Raw genomic sequence first — 24,412 nt, 5'->3', positions numbered from 1 at the left:
CTGCTTTGTAAAAAAAAAAAAAAGAGACACAAATGAACTTAAGATTCCTCTTAAGTAATACGGTATTTTTCTTTCTCTTGCTGGCTTACTTAGTTTGACAATCTCCAGGTCCATCCATCTTGCTGCAAATGACTTAGTTTATTCTTTTTTTTATGGCTGAGTAGAGGCTTCGTTTTAGACTTTTTCCTCTAAAGCAGTGAGACTCCTTGGAAGGTTTCGAGCTTGGTTATTTGTTGACTTGTTGATACATTCATTCATCACACAGTTACTGAGCACCACTTTGTGCCAGGCACTCTGAGAGAGACTTAATAACAGAAAGCTGTCTATGGAGGGTGGCCCCAGAGAAAAGAGGGCTGGTGCACAGAGAGCAGTGAGGAAGCAGGCAGAGGAATAGCAGCTGACTGTTGATCCAGGCCCCGAGGTCCAGGACAGAGAAGCTGCCATGCCCAGCAGGGCTGAATGTGCCTTACTGGGCTTCTGTTGTGGGTGATGTGTGCTGGAAGGTGGAGGGAGGGAACTGCACAGGTCCTGGACTGCTGGACTAGAGCCTAGGCTCTGCATGTAAGCAACCAGGAGATGCAAATGAGTTTCAAATAAGGGAGCAGTATGCTTAGACAACTGTGTAAAAGGATGGAATTGAAGAATAACTTACTAGAATAACTCAGGAGCTGAGGAATTGAGATGGGCCCAGTAAGGGAGGCTAAGCCAGAGCTTATTTTTCAGGAGGTTGTGGGGATAATCACACAGTGAGTTTCTGGTTTGAGCACCCAGTACAGTGTCAAAGGGAAAACCACTTAGGAGGCAGAGGACTGTGCAGTACATGATACAGTTTCCTCCCGTAGCTCTTGGAGCCTCAAGTAAAGTTGGAATCATGAATGAATTTAATTTCTTGTGGACAGTGGTAAAGATCATGAGATACCCTGTACCAGCTGGTGGAGGGTTAAACTCATACAGTACTTAGTTGCAGGAATGGATCCATAGGGACCATGAAAATCAGAAGTGTGAAGAGCAGTGGTCTTTCATACTATAAAACCGAAGGTTTAAACTAAGCTTACCCAAGATTCTTAAGGTATAGAGATCTCAAGTAGCTCTGAGTTACATGGATTTTAAGAAGGTCTCTCCCCTGGATGGAAGAGGTCTGAAGCCTTGTTCCACCGCCCTTAATGATTTGCAGTAGTGATATTAGTAAGCTAAGGCTGCCGTAACAAAATACCACGGACTCTGTTTCTCACAGTTCTGGAGGCTAGAGGTCCCAAGGTCAATGTGTCAGCAGCTTTGGTTTCTTCTGAGGCCTCTCTCCTTGGCTTCCAGATAGTCACTTTGTTGCTGGGTCCTCACACAGCCTCTCTTCTGTGCACCGCCCCCCCCCCCCCCCCCCCCCGTGTCCTCTGTCAAAATTCTCTTTGCTCAGATTGGATCAGGACTCACCAGAATTGCCTCATTTTAATCATGTCTTTAAAGGCCTTACCTCCTAAATTAGTCGGATATTGAGGTGGTTAGGGCTTCAACATATGAATTGGTGCAGCACACAGTTCAGACCCTAATAGAAAAGAATATGGAAATGGTGAGGAAAGCACGGATGGAAGAAAAGTTTTAAAGTTTTAAAGCTCCAAGTGCTGTTTAAATTTGGTCGAAGGAAGTAGCTATAATACCTTGCAAAAAGTACTCAGTTTACTTTACTTAACAGCTTCCCACCATCTTGAAATGATGATAAGAAGATGAGAAGAAAACAAATTTAGAGTCTTTCCTGTTTTTAAGAGGTTTCAGTTGCCCACTTACATAAACGAGTTTTGCCTGATCTAAGTAAATGTATAGAAAGACCATTTGAGTACCTCCAGGAAGAGGTGGGACCAACTTTAGAATCAGGGAAGGAACAAGGAAGACTGGAAGGAGCCAAGACCACAGTCCAGATTCATGCAGGTTGGGGAAACTGGAGGCTTGAACACTAAGCTCTAGAATGTTCTAAGAAGTTTCTTATGAAGTCTTCTAAAAAGAAATATTCCTTTTTTTAATCATTGTTCTTTTTATTACCAGTTTTCAGTAATTTGATTATGGCTTACCTTAGTCTAGATGGGAGAGTGTGTGTGTCTGCTTAGGGTTGCTGAACTTCTTAGATCAGAGTATAAATGTTCAGTCTGTATTTTCCAGATATTTTTCTGCTGCTACCCTCTTTCTGGAATTCAAATTATATAGATGCTAGGTAGTTTCATACTATTCCATAGGTTACCAAGACTGTTTATTTTTAGCCTATTTAATTTCTGTGCAAAATTTACCATAAACCCAGCAGCTCAAAACAATATGAGAGTATCATCTCACAATTTGGGCCAGGGGTCCTCTGCGTAGTCTCATCATGCTAAACTCAAGGTGCTGGTCTGGGCTGCAGTCTCGTCTGAGACTTTCGAGTCCTTTTCCAAGCTCACTGGTTATTGGCTGAATGTAGTTCCATACAATTGCACGACTGAAGTCATCCGTGTTTTCTTAACGACTGACTCTTGGTGGAGTTTTGCTCTGAGATCCTAGAGACTGCCTTCAGATCCTATCCTTATGGCTTTCTCACAACGTGACATCTTATTCTCCTGCTGGCTTTGAAGAAATATCTCTTGAAAGCAGATGGATTCAGAAAAAAAAAAAAGAGCACAAAGGTAACAAAATAACAAAAAAACAACTAGAAAACAAGTGGAAACATGGTAGTCATAAATTCAACCATTTTATTAATTAAACGTAAATGGACCATATACTCAAAACAAAAGTTGAGACTGTCAAGACTGGAGAGGAAAAAACAAGACCCAACCATGTGCTGTCTACAAAAGATATACTTAAAATACAGAAACACAAATTAAAAGTGAAAGGAGAAAATAATGCCATGCAAACAAGCATAAGAAATATCTGAAAAAATAAACTTTAAACCATGCAGTATTATTGGAAACAGATTTCATAATGATGAAACGGTCACTATATCAGGAAGGCATTATAATTATATGCTTAATAAAGATTCAAAACACATTAAACAAAAGCTGGGAGAAATCAGGATATAGAAGTCTGAACACTTTCAGCCAACTTGACCTAATTGACATAAAATAACAACTGCAGAATACGAACATTTTCAAATGTACATTGCATATTTGCCCAAAATGGACCACGTGACAAGCCATAAAACAAATCTGGACAAGATAGCTGATTTACCTGATATGTAGACACAGAGAATTTGGCAAAAAGAGGAGACAGGAATATGCTCCAATCAAAAGAACAAAACCAAACCTTAGAAAAAGAACTAAGTGACACATACACAATCTACCTGATAAGGAGTTAAAAGTAATGGTCATAAATATGCTTACTGAACTCAGGAGAAAAATAGATGAACACAGAACTTCAACAGAAAGAAAATATAAGAAAGTACCAAACAAATTATAAATGAACTGAAAAAATATATTAGAGGGGTTCAACAGCAGACTGGATGAGGTAGAAGAATACATCAGTGAGCTGGAAGACAAAACACTGGAACTCAGCAGCCAAATGAAAAAAATTTTAAAAAGGGACTATACACTCAATGTTGTTCCAAGGGTCTCATAATGTAATAGCACTGGCATTATAGGGATCCCAGAAGGAGAGAGAGAGAGAAAGGGCTAAAGAATAAATTGAAGAAATAGTGGCTGAAAACTTCCCTAATTTGAGGAGAAACACAGACATCCAGATCCAGGAAGCCCGGAGAGTTCCAAATAACCCTAAAGGACACATACTAAGACACATTACAATTAAAATAGTAAGTTAAGGATAAAGAGAGAATCCTAAAAGGAGCAAGCAAAAATCAGCTTGTTACATACAAAGGAAACCCCCACAAGGCTATCAGAAGATATTTTTTAGCAGAAACTTTACAGGCCAAAAGGGACAGGCATGATAAATTCAAGGTGCTGAAAGGAAAAAACTTCCAACCAAGAACTTTCTAGCCAGCAAGGTTACCTACCATTCAGTATTGAAGGACAGATCCAGAGGTTCCTGGATAAACAAAAGCTAGAAGAGTTCATTACTAAACGAGCTTTACAAGAAATGTTAAAGGGACTTCTTTAAGCCGAAAGGAAATGGCACTAATTGATAATAAAGAAACATACAAGCATAAAATTCTCACTGGAAAATGTAAATATATAATAAAGGTAGTAGATGAATCACCTGAAAATTTAAAAATAGAAGTAGTAAAAATAACTACAATAGTTAGAGATGCCTAAAGTGAGAATATGTAAAAGATGTCATCAATAAATAAATTTCAAAGGACCAAAATCAGTTTTGTGACCCTGAAAGACATTAAATTAGAAACAAACATTAATAAAACTCTGAGATAATCCTCTAGATGCTGGAAATTAATGTAGTTCTAAACATTTCATTGATTATGAGGGAATTTGGAAAATATTTTAAAGGATAATGCATATACAACAGCAAAATTGGTGGGGTACAGCTTAAAGCAGGACTTAGAGGGGAATTTGTAACTTTACCCGTTAGAAGGAAGGTTAGTTTAATATTGACTTTCTACCTTAACAATCTAGAAAAAGACAGAACATTGAGATAGAAAAGATACAAACAAAAGAGAAGATTTTAAAAGTGAAAACTTAATTCTTAGAAAAGATTACTGCAATTGATAAACTCTTAGTAAGATGAAGGAGGGCAAGAGAGATTGCCAATATGATAAATGATTAATGAAAGAGGGACTATCACTCCAGATCCTAGACATAAAAAGGAAAATTATGAACATTTTTAAGCCATTAAATTTGACATTTTAGATGAAATAGACAAATTCCTTGAAATATGCAACATCAGAACTGAGAGAAGAAATAGAAGTTTGTAATGACCCCATTATATATCAAAATCAAATCTGTGTATCAAAAATCTCACCACAAAGAAAAAGTCCAGGCCCAAAGAGTTTCACTGGTTAATGAAATACTTAAGAAATACCAATTTTATACCAACTCAGGAACATTTCCTAGCTGATTCTTTGAGGCCAGCAATAATCTCATAAAAATCTGACAAAGACAGTGCAAGAACAAAATGTACAGATCAGTATCATTCGTGAACTTGGACATAAAAATCCTGAACAAATTATCAGCAGATTGAATCCATTAGTATATATAAAAGATAAAACATCATGAGCTACTGAGGTTTGTCTCAGCAGTGCAAAATGAATATATCACTGAAAATCAGTATTTTGTTAATATGGGAGGTTATAAAGTAGAAAAAGCATATTTGACACAAATCAACACCTATTTATGATCAAAGCTCTGGGTAAGCTAGGAATAGAAGGAAATTTCCTCAATCTGATGAAAGATATTTACAGAAAACCTCCAGCCAATATCATTTTTAATGGTGAAACAGTATTTTCCCTCTAAAGTCAGAAATAATGCAAGGATACCTGCTCTCACCACTTCTATTCAGCATTGTACTGGAGATCCTAGCAAGTTTAGTAAGTAACAGACATAAAGGAAGAAACAAAATTCCTGATATGCAGGAGTGATTGCAAGAGGAGTAAAGATTATTTACATTAAAAAATTCTAAGGAATCAGACAACAAACCTACTAGAACTAGTAAGGGAGTTCAGCAGTGCCTCAGGATATAAGGTCAATAACAAAAAAATCAATTGTATGTCTATATGTTATCAATGAGTAATTGGAAACTTAAATTGAAATACCATCATTTACAACAGCATAAAAGCTTAAGCAGGAATTGTAGGGAAATATCGGTGCCCTTGCAAAGAAGATAGATGATTGGTCACTGAAAAACTACAAAAGATTACTGAGAGAAAGAAGACCCAGGTAAATGGAGCAACATCCATGAATTAGAAAACCTAATATTATAGATACTGGCTGTCATGGAATTGACCTACAAATTCAAGTGCAATAAAAATCCCCTTCTTTCTGTGAAGCTGACAAAAAATGGACCTCATGGGTGGAACTGTTTCTTCAAGAGTGAAGTCACACTTGGGGCAAAAATAATTGAATTCTGGATTTCTTTGGATTCGCACTTTCTTCTAGATTTCAGCTTCACAGTTCCTCACCATATTGTAAACTCTTAGATAATTTTAAGATGTTTTGTTGGTTTTGTATATTACCCAGTTTTTAGTTTGTCTCTGAGAAGAGTCCATTTCCTAGCTCCATTACTAGAAAAAAGTCTCCATCTTTTTTTTCTATCTTTAAAAAAAACATTTTTTGAGCAATTACTGTGTTTACAGCAATTTCTGGCTGGCAAGACACTCCTGAGCACTGTGTATGTGGAGGCAAGCAAGACAAAGTCACTGTCCTTGAAAAGCTCCCATTCTAATGGAAGATACAGTCATTTTTCTGTTCAAACTGATTTGGAAGCAATGGTTGTGAAATGCATGAACTTTAAGTAAATGTCAGTCTCTGCCTTCCATGGTGAGCTAGAACCTCACACAACAGACTCAAATTCCAGCATTGTGATGGATTGGAGGACCATCGCAGAGTCTGCCCAAAGCCTGGCTAGGGAGAGAATAGGGGGAAAGACCCTGAGATGGTAAGTGAGGGGCTAACATTTTAAAGATGACTAAGATTTTACCAGATGACCACAGAGATTGGAGAAGTGACACTGGCGCAATCTGTGTTTTTGTCTTTTCTATCCCACAGAAACTCCAAGTGTAAGCCTCCAAAAGGAAAACACAGAGAATGAAGCAGCTTTGAATGTTATGGAAAGCCCTGAGACTTTAACCAAGAGTGTAGGGGAACTCCCAGGCTCTCAGTCCATCAATCCAGAGCCAGTCCAGGAAACTACCCAACCACTGATGCCTTGATAACCAGTGTCCACCAAGATGGCCTTTGAACTCACCCAAGCACCCACATCAGAAGCCAGAAGAGAGGCCTACATTGGAGACGAATGATTTAACGATCCCTCGATGAAGGTCCCCTTCCCAAAACAGAATCCCCAAAGCCTTCCACTTTTGAATTCTCCCAATAATCCTCTTTTATGATTTTTTTTTTAAACCACATCCAGCATGTTGCTTTCCCCCTTTGGGCTGTCTTCCAAGAAGAATTAGACAATTTCTCCCCTTTTTCCTCTTTGTGCCCCAGGGTGACCTGATGGTAGAAAGTGGTCAGGAAAGGCATGCAGAAGAGCCATGGAAGCTCTCAGGAAAACCTTTCTGGTCTAGCCTTTTATCTCAAGGGGAACAGCAAAGGAAAAATAGTCGTGGTCTTGGAGTTGGAACTGGTTACACTCCCATGTCACGGGATTTGTCTCATCCTTACCCTTCATGATGTTCCCCGTTACAGGAGTGGCTGTGGTGAACATCAGCATGTAAATAAAGGAGACCTCTCAGGAACCCAGAAGGTAAATGATACACTTTTTGGATCCCTCTGTGGTCACTCACTAGGGGATGAGTGCCAAAGTGATGCCATCCTGAGTCAGAATGAGAGGTGGCATGGGCATGAGTGAGTCAGGGGCAAAGATCTTACCCAACGCACACATTCTGTCCTCCAGTGTGCAGTGCTTCCTGATAGCTTGTCATTGGCTGAATCCCCAGGGGGGATGATGGGCATAATCCCATGACCACCCAGTAGCCTTTGGCCTTGAAGGGAAACTAGAGCTTAGAACGTCTGTCTGGGAGTCTAATGTTAGAAGCAGTGAACTGAGTTCTACTATGTGACCTCTACCTATTCAAACTCCTCCTCCAGGCCTCAGTATCTCCATCTGTATGACGATGTGTGGGGGCAGATGTGTGGCTCCAGTTTATCCTGGGCTGACTGTGGAGTAATGTAAACACTGGTGGGGCAGGGCTACCTCAGACAACCCGTCACCCGAGAAAGCAGAGCTGTCTGGTTTGAGACTTCCATTTCGACAACCGGCCCCTCCCCTCCCACACAGCATCTGGAGAAAATAGGAATAGCAGTCCCCATGGAGTGCTTTGTCACCTAGATGCAGGTGACCCCAGACACTTCAGTGTGGAAGGGCAAGTGGGACGTGGCTATTTCTGCTGAAGGTCGAGGGAACCTTGGGGGCAGATCACAAACACGCCCACCTCAGGGGGATTCTCCCATCACTTCTCTAGGCACTCATCCCAGCCTTAGCCCAGAAGGATGTCCCCCCCACCAAATCACACCTTCCCTGTCTGAAGCCCTCACCCCTAGACCTGCCCAGGTCATGTCCAAACTTGGTTGTTCCCGCCTGGTCACACAGTTCCCCCTCTAGCTCTCCAGTGCATCCACACTTAGGTCTCCACCTTCCAGGCTGACGTCCAGCATTTGCCCCCCGACCTGCCCCAGTCCCAGCCAGTCCCTACTGAAGCCGCTTTCTAGCACACCACGGGCTCAGGCACCTCAACCCCCAAACCCAGACCAGCCTGCACACACAGACCAAGGAGACAGGTATATAGGCTACTCCCACACAGGCCCCTGCCCTGCCTCCACATACTCCCTGCCCCTCCCCTTCCCCCAGCAAAGATGCTATAGGACCAGAAAGTGAAGCACGTGCTTATGCTCTGAGGTGATCAGGGGAGACTCGAACGGGGGCTTAGCACCCACACTGTAGTGTATAAAGTTGGTCTGTGCCCCTCACCTACCGCAAAGGTTTCTGGACTCAGGTTTCAGAGTATTCTTGGTTTGGTGGTTTGGTTGTTCACAGTATGACATGGTAGGGCTGGTCTGAGATAAGAGTGGCGTCCAAGGAACATAGGCTCTTACAACTGGGAAGGTCTCAGCAAGCCAGGACTGGAACCCACCAGATGCTTCCAGGGTGGACGGAGGGGAGCTCTGCATCCCGGCAAGGCCGCCTTGCTGGAAGAAGGGTCAGAGGTCACATTGGTGTGGTCAGTGGTCAGTCTGCCTGGACGGCACAGGTCTTCCCCCGGTGCAGAGGTGGCTGATGGTTGGGAGCCAGCTGCTGCCTAGAGAGCAGGCCTGGAGCCAGCGCCACCTTCCCACTGTTCACTTGCCACTCCTGGAGCCCCGTTGTTTGCTCATGGCCGTGAGCATCTGGCTAATATAGGAAGTCAGGAGGTCATCCATCTTGTAGCCCTGGAAACAGCAAGAAGGTAAACAGCACAGAGTGGGAAGGGCCGCCCACTAAGCCCCAGAACACAGCTCCCAGGGAACCACAGAGGGCAGAAGCCGGACACAGGCAGAGCCTGCTCTGCTCTGGGCTCACTCTCCCCTGTCGCACAGTTGGAGGGTTAGGTTCATCCAGCCAGATGTCTAGGCTTCTAAGCTGTTGTGACCCCACATTAAGGCCCTAGTTTGTGGGCTTCTCAAATCCTGGATGCCTACCTCCAGGAGTGGCTGTAAAGGCTTTACCAGTTGAGCTCAGCCCAGGAGGCCTCATTGCTAACAGCTCTGCTCTTGAACTCAGGGACCAAAGGCTCAGTCCCAGATACGGAAGACACCTGAACAGCAGTTGTTCACTGAGTGGTCTGCTCCTCAGCCCTAGATTAAGCCCCTGCCCCAGACCTAAGCTGACCTGACCGTAGCCTCAGCGTGACACTTGATCCTGACTGCAGGCCAAGCCGCACACTCGTGTGTGTTCCCGAGGCTGGGAGGATGTCTGAAGCTGCAGGCAAGGCCGGGGAGCCTGCCAGGCCTGGAAGGAAGAGCCCTCACCAGTGACGTCTCACAGAGAAGTTTGCTTCCGCGCACCAGGTTCCCAATGGTGATGTGGAAGTAGGTGTTGCCACTGCTCCAGTTGGAGATCTTGGTGAAGGGGTGAGTGGTCAGGATGTCCTAGGGGGAGAGAGCATCTGAAGCTGCACAGCCTGGACCGTCTGGCTCACTCCCCTCAGTGCTGCCCCAGACACCACCCACACAAAGGGCCCTGAGACAAGGAGCAGGAGGGTAGAGTCAAGCTGTGTTGTGGAGCTGCTCTGGGAGGCAGATGCCCTCCCCATCAGGCCTCGGTTGGGGCCAGCTGGTGGGACAAGCAAGGAAGTCCAGGGGCTGTCAGGTGTCGGGGCCAGAGTTGGAAATTTGACAGCGTGAAGGAACTGAAACTGTGATCCTGGATGAGGTGGTCCAGTGGAGTTGGAGGAGGGAGACAAGACAATGACAGGAGAGAGCCTTGGGGAACACAGCATGTGTGGGCTGGGTAGAGAAGCAGCCCATGGAAGTGCCTCAGGGAGACCAGGGGGGAGATGAGGAAAACCAGAAAAGTGGGCACATGGAGCCAAGGGGGAGATGGGGGTCACTGACCCTTTCGCTTACAATTCTAGTTGTACCTCCTGTGTCAGTGGTAGTTCTCTGCCTCTTGGCCCGCTTGGTAGGAACTACTCTGGTAGGATCTGTGCAGCAGTCACCGTACCTAGCAGAGCCTGCCAGTATGGGGAGAGAGCTCTGGAAGGAGGGAGCGGTTGGTAACGTCCAGTAATGCTGCCAGGCCAAGCACTGAAGAGTTCATTGGATTTAGTGGCTAGGGCCGTGTTAGTAACTCTGAGAGCAGTTTTGATGGAGCAGATGAGGGGAGAAAGTAGACACAGCAAACAGGGACAGCCTCTCAAGACGTGGTCGGAGGGCGGATGAAGCGAAGATGGTGGGGGCAGGTGAGGCCTTTGGGGTTGGGTCTGGGGCTTTTGTTAGATGCGCAGACAGGGAAACCCACCCTGCCTGCTCTTCTCCGTCACTGCTCACCTTGGTTCTGGGATCGATGAGGCTGACCCCATACTTGTTGATGGCAATTAAGAGGATCTCAGGGAAGTTGGGCTCCGTAGTTTGCTAGTAAAGGAAGCTAGAACCGTCAGATGGGGGACCCAGAGCAGAAAGAGTTATGTACACTTGGGGCAGAACTGAGGCCACCCTGAGCTGGTATTAAGTCAACCTCTCCTGCTGCCTACTCGGTACCAGGGGTGCAGGGGTGCCTCATGGTTTCCACCTCTTCTGGGCCCTCACTGCTACCCCAAATCCTTCATGGGTCCCCAAACAACCCCAGCAGCAGTTTCATCCCTTCTGCCCTGCCTCTGCTATCGTTCTCTCTGAGCCCATCTCTCATCTTTAAAAAAAGCCTTGAACCCTATACCTGCCTTCAGGTATATCTGTCTACTTCTCCCTTGCACAGCCAGGCTTCTCAGAGGGCCTCCATCCTGGGTGTGTAACGAGGCCACCCCCTCCTCTGCATCCTGACCCATCCCTTCATCCTCTCACATCAGCCTCTTCACTGTTTACCTGCCTCTGTTGGTGCCCCTCAGATCCACCCCAACCCTGCAGTCAGAGTGGGTTTCTGGCCCCATCATCCCTGTTCAGAACCTTCCAAGGGTGGCCACACCACCTGCAGGAGGAAACCCACCCCCCTTGTCTGCTCACCAACCTGCCTCTCACCACAGTCTGCTCACCTCCCCCTGTGCCTGTCCACATTCACCCACTGTGCTTCCTGCCCAGGCCTGAGCTCTCACACCTCTGGGTCTTTGCTCATGCTAGGCTGTCTGCCAGGAACACTCCCTGCAGGGTCTTCCTGGAAAGCTCAGGTACTGCCTCCTCCAGGAAGCCTCCTCAGCCTTCAGTCTGGCTGTGCCTCCCAGACTCTGCCACCTCAATGAGTGCTCCCCACTGTCACAGGGTAAGTCATTCTCCATTGCTCTGGTCTTTTTACCCATTTGCCCCCCGCTGCCAGGCTGAGGTGCTGGTCCCTCTGCGTCCTAGGACTGAGCTCAGGGCTCAGCACTTAGCTGAGGCTCCTACCGGGGAGGGTGATGCCCTCCTTTCCCTGCCAGGCGGGGGGCAGAGACCATCACTGTTTCCCAAAGCTGTGGGGAGGAGCCCCTGTGTCTTCTGGTCCCCCCTCCTCGCCCCCTTTCCTTCTGAGAAGCCACCCACCCACAGCATACCTTCACCTCGAAGAAGGCTGAGCCAAAGGTGGGCCACTTGAAGATGAGCTTCAGGAAGGCCAGCTTAGCCTCCTCTTTGGACTTCCCTGCGTGCTTGTTGAAATAGGCGACGATGGACTGCAGGGGGAGGGCAGGTCAGAGTCCTCTCTCCTCCCACGCCTGCCCCATCTGCACAGTCAGTACCCTTATGGGCCCTGGAGGGCCAGGTGTAGGATGGGGGTCCTGGAGGCCGTGAGGCCTCCCCACTTATCCCAGTTCGTGGACTCCTGGCAACCCCACCCTCCCCAAAGCAAGCAGCCCAAAGAGTATCAAGTAAAATCTGGTCACCATGGAAACCAGGACAGGGCACATTACTGCCAAGTGATCAGCTGAATTCTTTGCCTGGAAGACTTACCTGGAGGATTGAAACTAAAGCAGGCGGAGGGGAGAAAAGTGGGCACGTGTCTAAGGGGGTAACCTTATGATGTACAGGGGCCACAGGAGATAACTTCCCTGGGCTACTGGCCAGAACCGGCCCCCTTGACCCTGCGGTGCCCAGAGATCCATTCAGGGGCCCCTGTCCCCACTGTCTCCTCCGTGCTCACCCGTTTCCAGTCATCAGGTGAGATCTGCCGGATGAGGTCCTGGGGCACCAGCTCCCGCAGCAGCTTGGGGATACTGGGGAAGTAGGACTTGTCCTCCTCAAACTTGACCCTGTAGATCAGCGCCCCCAGCTGCAGCACCTCCTCGCGCGTGCACTTGTGGTAGCCGCGGAGATACTTGGGCAACTCCTGCCAGAGACAGAGCACGTCAGAGGGGTGAGGGGCCTGGAGGAAGCGGGCTCCTTCCTTTAACCACCCCCGGCCACGAGGCCAGGCTAATGCTTTACCGCAAACTTGGGCTCACCTGCTCCCCCAGGAGGGAAGGCGCAGTACAGGGGAACAGCATGAGGCTGCAGGATTCAGCGCTTCACAGTTTTAGGCAGAGCGTGTGTCAGTGCTATCTCACCCCCCCCCCCCCCGTAATAGTCTAGTGAGGTGAGCTGCCCCATTTCAAAAGATGAAGAAACTCAGAGCAACCAGTTCGTGAACCTGGCACTGTTCCATAACCCTAACCCCCGGGCCTGGCCTTCCTTGGGAAGAGCCTCTCAGGCTGGCCTCCTCCCATTGTGTGCCCCTGAGACCAGCTGGTTTCATCAGCAGATCCCGCCCCTCTCCCACCTTGAATTTCCAGACCCAGAACCAGAGTAGCTGATGATGAGGAATTGACCTAAAGCGAGATGAAGCTTCTAAAGGGCCAGTGGCGCCCATAGGCTCCTGGGGCCGAACAGCTCTCTTTACCCACTAGCTGAGGGGCGGGGAAACCGCAGGTGGCCCGAGGACACACTGCACATCAGAAACCTGAGTCAGTTCCTGTCTACCCAACTTTTCATCTACTCACCCATCTATCTACCCCTCCACCTACTCGCCCACCTATATTATCTCCCCACCCACCCCCCACCTACCCACCCATGTGGGTCTGCCTACCGACGTCCAGTTCCCATTCATTTCTCCACATGTCCTTCCATCTGCCTGCAAATATCCACCGTTATCCTTCCACCCAAACATTCACTGAGTCACAAGTTTACCTATTCACCCATCCATCAAGGCAACAAATATGCATTAAGCATCTGCTATCAAGCCCTTGAAGCAACAACATATACCTTCCCTGCTCTTGTGGAACCAGTAGTCAAGGCAAGAACAGACAGTCATCACACCAAACGGAGGTATATAGCACAGTCTTTAAAGGAATTGTTCTCAGTGCTTGAGAGCATGTAAGTGACCCAACCTTGTCTGGGGGAATGAGAAAGACTTCCTTTAAGATAAGATGATGGAGTTGACATCTTAAGCTCAGTAGCTGAAGGGAAGACCCAAGGGAAGAACTTTCCAGAGGCGAGACGCGAGAAAATGGAGCTGGTGCGAGCTGAGCAAAGGAGTGCTGGTACAAGACAGGGCAGCACAAGTAGGTAGTGCCCCCCGCAGGTGGGGCCACAGCCTGGATTTGGAGTTCTGCCCTGAGAGCAACGGGGAGCCACTGAGAGGATCATCGGGAAAGCATGGTGACCACCTAGTGGAGAATGCATTGAAGGGGTCAAAGACAGATGGGGAAGATCAGGAGAAGCTTACAGGCTTCATTCAGATGACAGAAGATGGTGGACTGACCCGGGTTGGGAGGGGTGGTGATGGAGAGACAGGGATGGATTCAGGAGATAAAGTCAGGTGAGTGATTTGAGACATGGGAGATGAGGGGGACAGGGAGGGAGAGGTCCACACTGACTTGGATTTCTGCCTTGGGGAGTGGGTAGTTGACGGTGCCACTCACTAAACAGGCCACAAGGCGTGAGGATGGTGCAGGGTGCAGGGAGAGGCAGATCGCAGGTTTGAAGGAGGGCAGCCCTTCTGGCTACCATGCTAGGGTTCTCTCTACCAGTGTGCCGCCTTCCCCGCCTCCCATGCCCTTCCCAGCATCCTGGCTTGTCTCTCCCACAGAATGGTAAATGGGCTGGATCAGAAGAGATCACTGAGCCTACAGTCGTAAAGACCTGGAAAACATTTACAAAGCCCAATGTAGCAGCAGAATCTGGAATTCAGAAGACAGTCCCTCACCCAGGTGGGGACCGCGTGCTCAGCCTGAGGGCTGGAGGGTTGGGAAGAAGAATCTGAGGTTGGACCCACCTCTGGGGTCTCGTCCAGGCCAGGCTGTACGGGCCCATCCCCTGGCAAGGACAGCAGGTCTCTGCTTTCATGGAGCCCGGCAAGGCGGCAGCACATGGAGGCAACCACAGCAGAGAGGTGCTGGGCCGCTCACCTGGTAATAGTGGAAGATGGAATCAGCCATGGGGTCCTTCCCTGGCACCGTGGTGGTCCACAGCTTCTTCATGAAGAACACTTGGTAGGTGAGCGAGGGCACAATTCCTGTGACAGAGAGGTGGTCAGTCACCCAGAGGAGCATCCAGCCCCCGGGGAGGCCCTAGCTCGGCCCCCGCACCCACGGGGGCCTCACACGCAGCCCTGAGCCAGCACGATCCCTACTCCAGACATCAGATGATCCCAAGACCCAGCCTCACGTTACCATCCTTTACGGGCCGTGCTTTCTTTATCCAGTCCGTCAGGTGTCGAACAAAGTCAAAGAAGAAGTCGTTCTCAGGGACGCTGATGACCTAGGGACATGGCCATTCTTGTCCACTCATCTTAATTTGAGCAATACTGAATTTTCTTGCTTTCCCACCCAAGGCCTCCACGACGGCCCCCTTTCCAGAAAGACTTCTGCTCGCGGACAGAGCAGGTGTCCGTGCATCGGCCATGCCCTGCCCAACTGTGCCTGCTGAGTGTCTGTTACCCCATCCAGTCATTCAGCAAAGAGCCACTGAATGCTGCCCTAGGTCCCTGGGAGAAGTCCGAGAAGGAGGCCCCGTCCCTGCCTTGGGCGTGCTCTGGCATCCATGTCCTGCTCTCCTGCAGGTTGTAAGCTCTCCTGGAGCCCAGGACCTCACTGAGATCACTTCTGGGTCACCGTATCTGACACAGGGACAGACATGAAGTGAGGAGATGGGCATAGACGCACAGGGAACTGTGGGTGAAGCACAGAAGGGAGCACCCGACTGCCTGCGAGGGTCAGGGAAGCAGCTTCAGAGCTGGGCCTTTGACTCCCATGGACACAGACATGGGGGAGGGCAATGTGGCTGGAGGCAGGGGCCTGCGCTGTGGGGCCAGAGCAACCCGGATCTGAGTCCCTGCTGTGTGACCTGGGATAAGTTATGTGACCTTTCTGAGCCCAGGTTTTGTGACCTCTTTGGTGGAGATGTCAACCTCCCTTTAAGGGTTTTTTCAGAGGTGAATTGGCCTCAGCCTGGCAACTGACAGATTAGTCGATCAAATCTGGAATGTATATGTGTGCTGGGGCAGAGTGAGGAGCCTGGTGTGTCCAGAACACAGAATGCCACGTTGGCTCCCAAGAGGCATGACGCCTGGCTGTGCAATGCCTCAGAGGGGAAAGATGTAGGGGCAGCTGCTCCACATAAGGGGCCATTGCAGGGATGTAGGAAGGAGATGGGCAGCCGGATGCCTCATAGGAGAGAAGAGCACCTCTTTCTTCCTCTCTCTCCCCCTCCCTCCTTCTGTGTCTGTCCCCGCCCCGCAGCCCCTCGAGTTCCTAGGGCTCCAGCAAATTTCCCAACAGACCGACCAACAGCAGGCAGATAAGCAACCAATGACCCACCACCCACCTTGTCTGCAATTTTGACAAAGAGGCTGAATCCCTCCGAGGACTTGAGGAGCAGCCGGGCGGCGATGTTCTGGCAGAAGTCCTTGGCCTTAGTGCTGGACTCCACCTCGAAGGCCTGGGGGAGGCGGGGGTGGCACCTGCTTGGCTCTGGCAGGACCTCTCCCAGGGTCTCTCGTGTCCCATGTCTGTGCCTCCAACTAGAAGGAGCCCCTCCTGTGCAGGACACCTTCCCTCTGAGGGCTTCCCCAGAGCTGGGCACAGCGTTGAAGATAAGGAAGTGTACAGACTGCTGTGTATAAAATATGCTACCAGGATATACTGTACAACTCAGGGAATATGGCCGATATTTTATAATAACTATAAATGGAATATAACCTTTAAAAATTGTGAATCACTATGTTGTACACCTGAAACTTACATACTATATTGTACATCAACTATACCTCAACTGAAAAAGTAAAAGGAAAAAGCAATTCCCATCTGGGTCTTCCCAGGTGGTGCCCTGCCCAGCCCTCCAAGTGGGACTGCCCTTGGCCTGGCTGTCCAAGCATGAGTGATGGCAGCGGCCAGGGGAGCGCAGAAGGGACGGGTAATTGGATGGAGAGAGGCTGGAGGAAGGAGAAAGCAAATTCCAGAAAGGGTAGGGAGTCAAGAGAGGGGAAGCAACCCAGTCTGGGGTTGAGAGGGATGGGGAGTCTGGGGAAGTGCAGATGAGGAGGGAGTGGGATTTGGGGGTGGGGGTGCTCCATGTGACCTTCCACAAGGGACAGGAAAGTTTATGATGTTTTTCTGTCCTTGTGACTGGAAGCCTACTATGGCATTTGAGTCTTTAGTCTCTAGACAAGTTTTAAAAGTGCTTTTCAAACTAGAAGTTCCGAGGTTTGTCTTGTTTATCTGCATGAGGTGCTGTGCTAGGATGTGGAAGAGGGTGATCAGGAGTCAACCTGACCAAATGAGTGTGACATGAAGACAAATAGGATCTTCTCCCAGGGGGCCAGGATGGAGGGGACCCACAATCAGGCCAGGTGAAGGGGGAGGAAGGAGTCTACAGAAAAGTGGGCTCAGGGTGATAGGGGAGGTGTCTGGGGCTGCAGGGTCTGTGCCCGGGAACAGAGCTGGCATGAGAGAGGTGGCATCAGCAAAGAGCTCAGGGCAGAGGGAGAAAGCACTTTTTTCCAAGGCAAGGCTCCTCAGAGAGGGAGGGAGGGATGACCGTCTCAAGGAAGCAAGAGATTGGACTGGGAACCCAAGGGCTCCTGACCCAAGAAGTCTATGGCCTCTTGACCAAGCCCTAACTCCACTGAGAGGCAGGAGGATGGGGGCAAAGGTGGGGGTGATGGGCAAGAAGCATTATGGCTGCCCCCCATTTCCCCAAGGAAGCCTGTTCCTTCAGGGGCACCCACAGACTGCGAAGCCAGAGGCCCTCACCTCGTCCGTGTCATCAGGAAAGTACACCTTGTGGAAAATCTGGGTGGTTTTGTGCTGGATGGCCTCCACCTCCACCAGGTGTGGGGGGTACTTCCGGGACCCGTTTCTGAAAACCAGGAGTGGGGGGAATCAGGAGGCAGCAGATTCCTGGGGCCACAGGAGTGGAGAGCAGAGGGAAGCGTGGAGACAGGCAAACCCCAGTCCTAATCCCCGTTCACCACTTCCCATGAGGTGACAGTCACTTAACCTCTAAAGCCTCCAGTTCCACATCTTAAAATGCGATAACCCGCCTCATAGGGCTCGGGGGGGACCGAGTGAAGCAAAGGATACAAGTGGGCTTTGCAGGATATGGAGTGCTGCCCAGGTGCCTGCCTCCCCAACAGACTTGAAGGTATGAGAAGATACCTTTCTGAGCAACCAGACTCTCAAACTGTGTCCAGACGGTACTGGGCATGGCAGCCTTTATCTATCTGGCAGATGTGGTACCAAGATGGGTCCCAACTACTGTGCAGTCACGACCTCATCATCCGCAAGGGACTCAGCTCACAAGCCTGGTGTGGCCAGAAGCCCATCCCAGTGCCTGTCCCGCCCCCTGCCCCTCGCAGACTGCTGTACCTCAGGGCTTTCTGGAGCCGCTGCAGACAGTCAATGGCCAGCACACAGTGCTTACGGGACTGCAGGAAGCGCTGCACGTGGGGCAGGAGGATGTTGCTGGGCGGGAAGAGCCCTGTGCACAGCCAGAGCAGCTCCCAGCCCCTCTCCTCACTATACCTGCAGGAAGAGGTGTGGTGTCCAGCAGGGGCACCTCGGGCCAATACCCCTCAGCTCCTCACCCCCACCCGTCTGAGGACCAACACGGACCCACCTCCCTGACAGCCAGATCCAATCAGTGCTACTCAAAGTGTGGTCGGCCGACCCGCACCAGGCCACACACTTACCAATCACATGGAGGTAAGGAGCTCAGGCCAGAATGAAAATCAGCTATGTGACTGAGCACTCTATTTGGCTCAGCTAACACTTTTTTCTTAGCAAAACTTTCCTATGAAGGAAGCAGAGTATGATTTATAGTCTGGCAGAAGCTCTTGAACTGTCTATTATTTGAATAGCACTGAATTAGACTAGCCCCAGGGCTCCCTCAGGCACTACTGTAAGCTCCTTGGGCCTGGCAGAAGGGAAGCCTGAAGGGCTTCTAGAAGGAGGTGGCATTTGATCTAAGCATTGAAGGATGAAGAAATTCTGATATGCAAAGCTTTTCCCGCCTGTGGGCACAGCATATACAAAGGCTTGGCACTGTGAGAAGATCTGAGGTATGGTTCGATGTGGATTTGTGCAAGAGACGTAGAGAGGGACAAAGCTGGGGAGGGAGCTGGAGGTCTGGGAGTCAGGGTGGAGGGTAGGGCTTCTGTCCGGCTCTGAGATGAGCATGTGTCTGACTTCCCACTCCTGCCGTAGCCATCAGGGAGGAGGTGACACCCTCTGGGGTCCAACACCTCAGCCCATAAGAGTTTTTAGCCAGAGCTTCCGACTGACAGCCAGCTCAGCCTGACCCAGGGATAGGACCATTGCTCATGAGATGAACCTGTGGGCGGACAGCAGAGTCTGGGCTGGGGAGGGGTGTCCAGAGGCGGCTCAGGCAGGGAGCGGTGGGAAATTAGGAGGAGCTGGGAGCATTCATCTGGGAGGACAGACTCCAACAGCGGAGCCACTACCTCTCGGTTCTTGACCCTCCCTCCTTAGGGCATGAGGGGGCCTGAGGACAGCCCCCTGCTCTGGGTGAGGAGAGACTGCTCCCGGGCAGAGCCAGCTGCCGCTGCAGCAGGAAATGAGCTTCCCATCACAACAGATGGAGGACCTTTAAGACTGCCCTCAGCTGTTGGCGCTGGGTGGGGGGCCTGCCCCCTCACCCTCCCACCATCCCAGCTCACCTGATGTGGTTGTCTGTCAGCTGCTTCAGGATCTGCACATACACCTCGTCCTTGAGGGGCTCAGCCTTCAGGGAACCTTCAAAGATCTGGTCAGTGAGCTCGTTGACTGAGCGCACCCTCTTGGATGGGTAGTCACCCATGTACTTGAGCATAGGTGGGGAGCCGTCAAGGAAGGCCGTAGCCAATTGGGGAGTACTGGCCCGGGAGGCAGGCAGCCACACTCTTCAAACAGCATGCCTCCCCCAGTCATGTGGCCCTGGGCCTCAGGCTGCTCACCTGGGAAATGGGCATGATCTGCCCACCAGGCTCAACACGCCCACTACCCGCCCTCTTCTGCAACACCTCTGGCTGCTTCCTCACTGGCTATCCTGCTTCAGGCCCCAACCCCACAGCCGGAGTCCTCACAGCAACCAGGATGAAATCAAATCACAAATCTAACCATGCCACCCCCTGCCCAGTGGCTCCCTCTGGAATCAGGACCAAGCTTCTGACTCGGCCTGGGGAAACTTTTATCAGTCAGCCCACATCTTCATTCCCTGCTTGAACGCTATACTCCAGCTATGCTGAGTTATTCTCTGCCCTTGGAAAGAGTCCTGCTGTTTTGCCTCAGGGCCTTTATACAGGCTGCTCCCTCTGTCAGGAACATTCCCCACCCATCTCCCCTTTGGCCAAAGCCTACCCAGTCTTCAGCCTAGATATCACTTCCTCCAGGAAGCCCTCCCTGCGCTCCTCCAAGCCAGGTCAGCTCAATGTGCCATCAGGCCACACCGCAGCACTGACCCCGATCTGCCCTTTTCAACTAAAAACACCAAGAGGCCAGGGACTGGGTCTGGTCACTGCTGTGTCTCCAAGCCTGGGCCAGCAAATGGCACAATATAAATCTGTCAACCAAATGACAGGGGCGAGGAGACAATGGGTGAGGCAGCCCCCGACACACTGGAAGGTGCTGGGCACACGGATGGAGCCACCCCATCTGCACCCCTCCACGTCTGCCCAGGACCCAGCTGGGCCTCTCAGAAGTGGGCGTCTAGGTGGAAGCCCAGAGGCCTGCCCTGAGGTCCCCCTCGGTGGCTCCTGCCTGACCCTCTGTGTCACCCACAACCCCCACGGGTGTGGATATCGATGAAGGCCATGCAGGCTTCCTGCGAGAGCTCCTCACTGCCCAGGATCTTCTTGAGCAGCGCCTGCTTGAGCGGCTCCCGCGTGTGGCTCCAGAGCCGGTCCTTGCCACGGGCCTTGGACACCATCACGCGGCTCAGTGTGTGCTTGGGCGGCGGCCTGCGCAGCACGGGGACAGTCAGCACTGATGGCCAGTTTGGGAGACCCCAGCCCCATCCTGCCCTGTGCCGGGGGCTGAGGGTAGGAAACAGGCCCTGCTCTTCCCTGCTGCGCTGTGTGACCTGGGATGAGTCTCCAGCCCTCCCCAGGCCTTACTTTCTCAGCTGGAAAACGGAGACACTAACAAGGCTGGCTGTGCCCCGGCCAGCCTTGCCCACCTCTCCTGCCTGCTTGCCCTGCTTCTCTCTGCTCACTCTCACGTGTGCTGCCTGTAACACTCCTCCACCCGGCTCCCCTCCTGCACAGCTCAGCTCAGGCAACACCTCCTCCAGGCAGCCTCCCCTCCCCCTTCACCCTCGCCAGCATCTCCAGCACAAAGCTGGGCACGCAGACTAACAGCTGCCTGGTTTTGTGCCTGTCTCCCCACCAGGACTGGGAGGCAGAGAGGCAGACACCGGTGTGAGTCATGAGTGCCCAGGACCCCACCCGAGGTGGGCACGGTCACAGTATCTTAAATAAAGGAAGGAAAAGATGACAACACGAGAAGGGTCATCTCGATGGACTGAAACTGCCCTCTGGCTCCCTCTGCCCCAGGCCCTGCTCACAGACGGGGGCACCGCAAAGCACACACAGACCAGGGGGGAGCAGAAGCTGCAGCTCGCTGTCCTGGGCCCCCTCTGCCCTGCCCCATCACCTGAAGTAGTCATAGGAAAACTCCTCCAGCGTGTAGGGCTTGGCGCGCGCCTCAGGCTCTGCCGTTCGCAGCTGTAGGAGCCGGATAACATCCTGCCTCTGGTCGGGGGTCATGGTGACCAGGGCCTAGAGACAGAGAGACAGGCAGCTGAGGTCGGCTCTCCACCTGGGGCCCTGGGATCAACATGGTAAAGCCCAGAGCCTTCTTGACTAGGCCTGGAGGAGACTGCCTCCAGGGGGTGGACCCTGTGCCCTACTCTGACCTGGGAGCCCCTTTCCTCCTGGGCAATCTCTGAAGTTCCCCCCACCTCCCTCATGCCGGGCTCAAGCCCATTCCCTCGGTGCCCTGTGTCTGAACCAGGGAGGGGGCAGGCAGTCAGAAAGCCTGGACAAGGCAGAGGACGCAGTGTGACAACTGCCTGGTGAACAGAGCCTGGCTCAGGGGCTGCCTGGAAAGCTGGGTGGCACCGAGTCCTTAGTGCTGGCTTGGGGGGTGCTCCAGAGAGACCAGGGCCTCCCTTCCCAGCTGTGCCCCGGCTGCCTTTTCTGATAGTGTAAGGTGATACCCTCTCCCCCAGACCTCTCCTCCCATCTCCTATCCCTGGGCAGTTCCTCATCTGATGCAATTTCTAGGTCCCTTTCTGCCTGGCACAGGTTTGATAGTTGCCCCAACTTTAAGTTTGTGGTCCTGTAAGACCCCCAGATCATCTTCACAGAAGCTGCAAAGCATGAATCTATTGTAATCGCTCACTCCATTTTATCATTATAGGAAGAAGACAAAGAGGGACCGGGGAGCCTTCTACCCATCTGCCACCCCAGGCCACCTACCACAATCTCCCGTGGTGGCATGGTGACAGTGGGCATGACATACACGCAGTCGGTGGGGAAGTCCCCATGCTGCTTGGTCCTCTCATTGATGCCGTTGGCCCAGCCCGAGTTCATGACCTGCTCGCCTGTGTCGTGGTCCAGGATGATGAGGTCCCCCTTGGCAAAGCTGAGGAAGCCTGACTCCTCACCCACTGGAAGGCAGAGGTAAGTGGGGCCACAGGGTGGGGGTACGGAGAGAGGGACTGGGTTGAAACACCTTATTTGGGTTGATGACCTGTAAGCTTCTCCTCCCCTCTGAAGAATTGAGGCTCTGTCCCTCCTATCTGCTCAGCACTCACTCTGCCTCCACCTTGCCACAACCCTCCACACAGAGTCACTGGAGGGGGCCACTCCCCTGCTCAAAAGCCTTCTGTGGCTCCCCACTGCCCTAGGAGAAATCCCCCACTCCTTGACATGCTCACAAGACCTGTCCTTCGAAGGGTCTTCCTGACTCCCTCTGCCTCACTTCTTGCCACTCCCACCTCATCTCACCCATTCCAGCCACACCCAACCACCTGCAGTTCCCAGACACACCTGATCCCTCCAGCTTCTGCTCAGTTCTTTTCTCCACCCTCAGCACTGGCCTGACACACAGACGTCCTCCCTGAGCCCCAGGCTGCATGGGGGCCACTTGCCCAGGCCCCCACGGCCTCTGGGCTCCCCGAGACACTGCACTATCACAGGGACTGTCACTCTCTGTTCCCACCCCCTCTCCCCACTGAGGGCAGGGCCGGCGGTCATTTCATCTCTTTTTCATACTCTGCCCAGGGCCTCGGAGGCCCAGGGGATGCTCAGACCATAGTTGTATTGCTGTCATCATTTGAAGTTGGTGGCTATTTGGGGAACACTGATCCGGAATCCCTGATCTTCTCTGGAGATGGTGGCTAATGATACCTATTTAAGGACCAGGTGGAGGGAGAAGGGAGAGGAAGTTTCCCCACAGGGCACAGATTGAAGGCACAGAGTTTGGCTATTTGGTCCAGCTGGAACTGAGGGCATCCTAGGAAGAATGGGTAACAGGCACTAGCAACCTTAAATGCCAGGCCAAGCCGTGTGATTTGCCCAACACCCTGACTCCCGGTGACTGGCAGCTTGTGCCAGGAGCCACTCACCAGGGTTGGGATTGTCCTGCAGGGCCACCACATACTTAGACCTCTTCCGGAGCCCCTCCAGGAAGGTGACCACTAGGTCACGGATGTCCTCAGCGTTGCTGGAGGTGAAAGTGTACTCATCCCCCTTGATGGTGGCCAACGTGAAGCTGGGGGCTGTCAGTTTCGCTCCCCTGCAGGACCAATACGGAGAACAGGGCCCAGCAGGGGTCAGCCCTGCCCAGCCCGAGTGAGGTGCAGCACAGCCCAGGTCAGAGCAGCCCAGCGAGAGCAAGACACGGCACTCCCTGAAGGAGACCAAGGCCAGCCCAGTCAGATGTGGCCCAGCCAGAGAGGCTGGCCCAGCCAGGGTGAGATGGCCCAGTCAGATGTGCTCAGCCTGAGTCAGACATGGCTGGGCCAGTTACATGTGGTCCAGGGGGAGGCCTGCAGGGGGGAGCTCACTTCCCCTTTTCTGTCTGATTCCCACTCACCCTTTAGGCCTCAGCCTAGGTACCACTTCCTCCAGGAAGCCCTCCCTGCCCTCCCACAGCCCTCAGCACACTGGTCCTTACTTTAAAATGGCTTATTCAATGTCCATCTCCCCTCTCGACTGAAGCCACGGGAGGACAAGGACCATCTGGTCACTACTGCATCCCGTGTCTGGTCAGAGCCAGACATGACCCAACCCTGGCCCACCTGGGACACAGCCCAGAGACACTCCTACCAGCCCCAGATCGGCGAGGAGGCACTGCTGGGAACCCCAGTCAATTCCAGGAACCCACCCCCACCATTGTTCCCATGTGGATTGCACTTTTTAGTTTACAAATTACTGTATTTATTCCTCACTACTGTTACTGAAGGAAAGACCTTCATTTTAGGGATGAGGACATGGAGGTGAGGCCAGCTCTTTCTGTACACGCTCAACTGCCCCCAACTGTCCTCCTAATCTTCCACACCCATCTCAGAGCAACCACAAATGCACTGCAAGGACCCCGTCCACCCTACTAGGAGGAAGGTGCCCGAGGGCTCTGCACTGTGCAGCACCACCTGCTCAGCCACATGCGACCAGGACAGGTCACTATGTGTCTCTGCAC

General features: G+C 51.3%; 1 protein-coding gene across 5 annotated transcripts in view; it reads right to left on the bottom strand.

The window, feature by feature from the left end:
• Positions 1-2,694: 2,694 nt before the first annotated feature.
• Positions 2,695-24,412, bottom strand: part of MYO7A (myosin VIIA) — an 86,274-nt gene continuing 64,556 nt past the window's right edge. For 4 of the 5 annotated variants that reach the window (XM_064492738.1, XM_010989983.3, XM_064492740.1 and 1 more), the window contains 15 exons: positions 23,340-23,509; positions 22,189-22,379; positions 21,362-21,486; positions 20,510-20,667; positions 19,390-19,543; positions 18,080-18,235; positions 17,465-17,570; positions 16,038-16,151; positions 14,885-14,972; positions 14,621-14,727; positions 12,379-12,564; positions 11,795-11,911; positions 10,605-10,688; positions 9,585-9,704; positions 2,695-9,005 (listed from right to left, as the gene is read on the bottom strand). In XM_064492738.1, the coding sequence (XP_064348808.1) occupies positions 8,916-9,005; positions 9,585-9,704; positions 10,605-10,688; positions 11,795-11,911; positions 12,379-12,564; positions 14,621-14,727; positions 14,885-14,972; positions 16,038-16,151; positions 17,465-17,570; positions 18,080-18,235; positions 19,390-19,543; positions 20,510-20,667; positions 21,362-21,486; positions 22,189-22,379; positions 23,340-23,509 (1,966 nt within the window). In that variant the 3' untranslated portion in view covers positions 2,695-8,915. Of the gene's footprint in view, positions 9,006-9,584; positions 9,705-10,195; positions 10,689-11,794; positions 11,912-12,378; positions 12,565-14,620; positions 14,728-14,884; positions 14,973-16,037; positions 16,152-17,464; positions 17,571-18,079; positions 18,236-19,389; positions 19,544-20,509; positions 20,668-21,361; positions 21,487-22,188; positions 22,380-23,339; positions 23,510-24,412 lie in introns of those variants that run through there. The other variant, XR_010383429.1, reaches the window with a different exon arrangement.

Source organism: Camelus dromedarius, chromosome 12, assembly GCF_036321535.1.
Source record: "Camelus dromedarius isolate mCamDro1 chromosome 12, mCamDro1.pat, whole genome shotgun sequence".
Lineage (NCBI taxonomy): Eukaryota > Metazoa > Chordata > Mammalia > Artiodactyla > Camelidae > Camelus > Camelus dromedarius.
The sequence above is the reverse complement of the archived record's forward strand: the minus strand, read 5'-3'. Positions and strand labels throughout refer to the sequence as shown.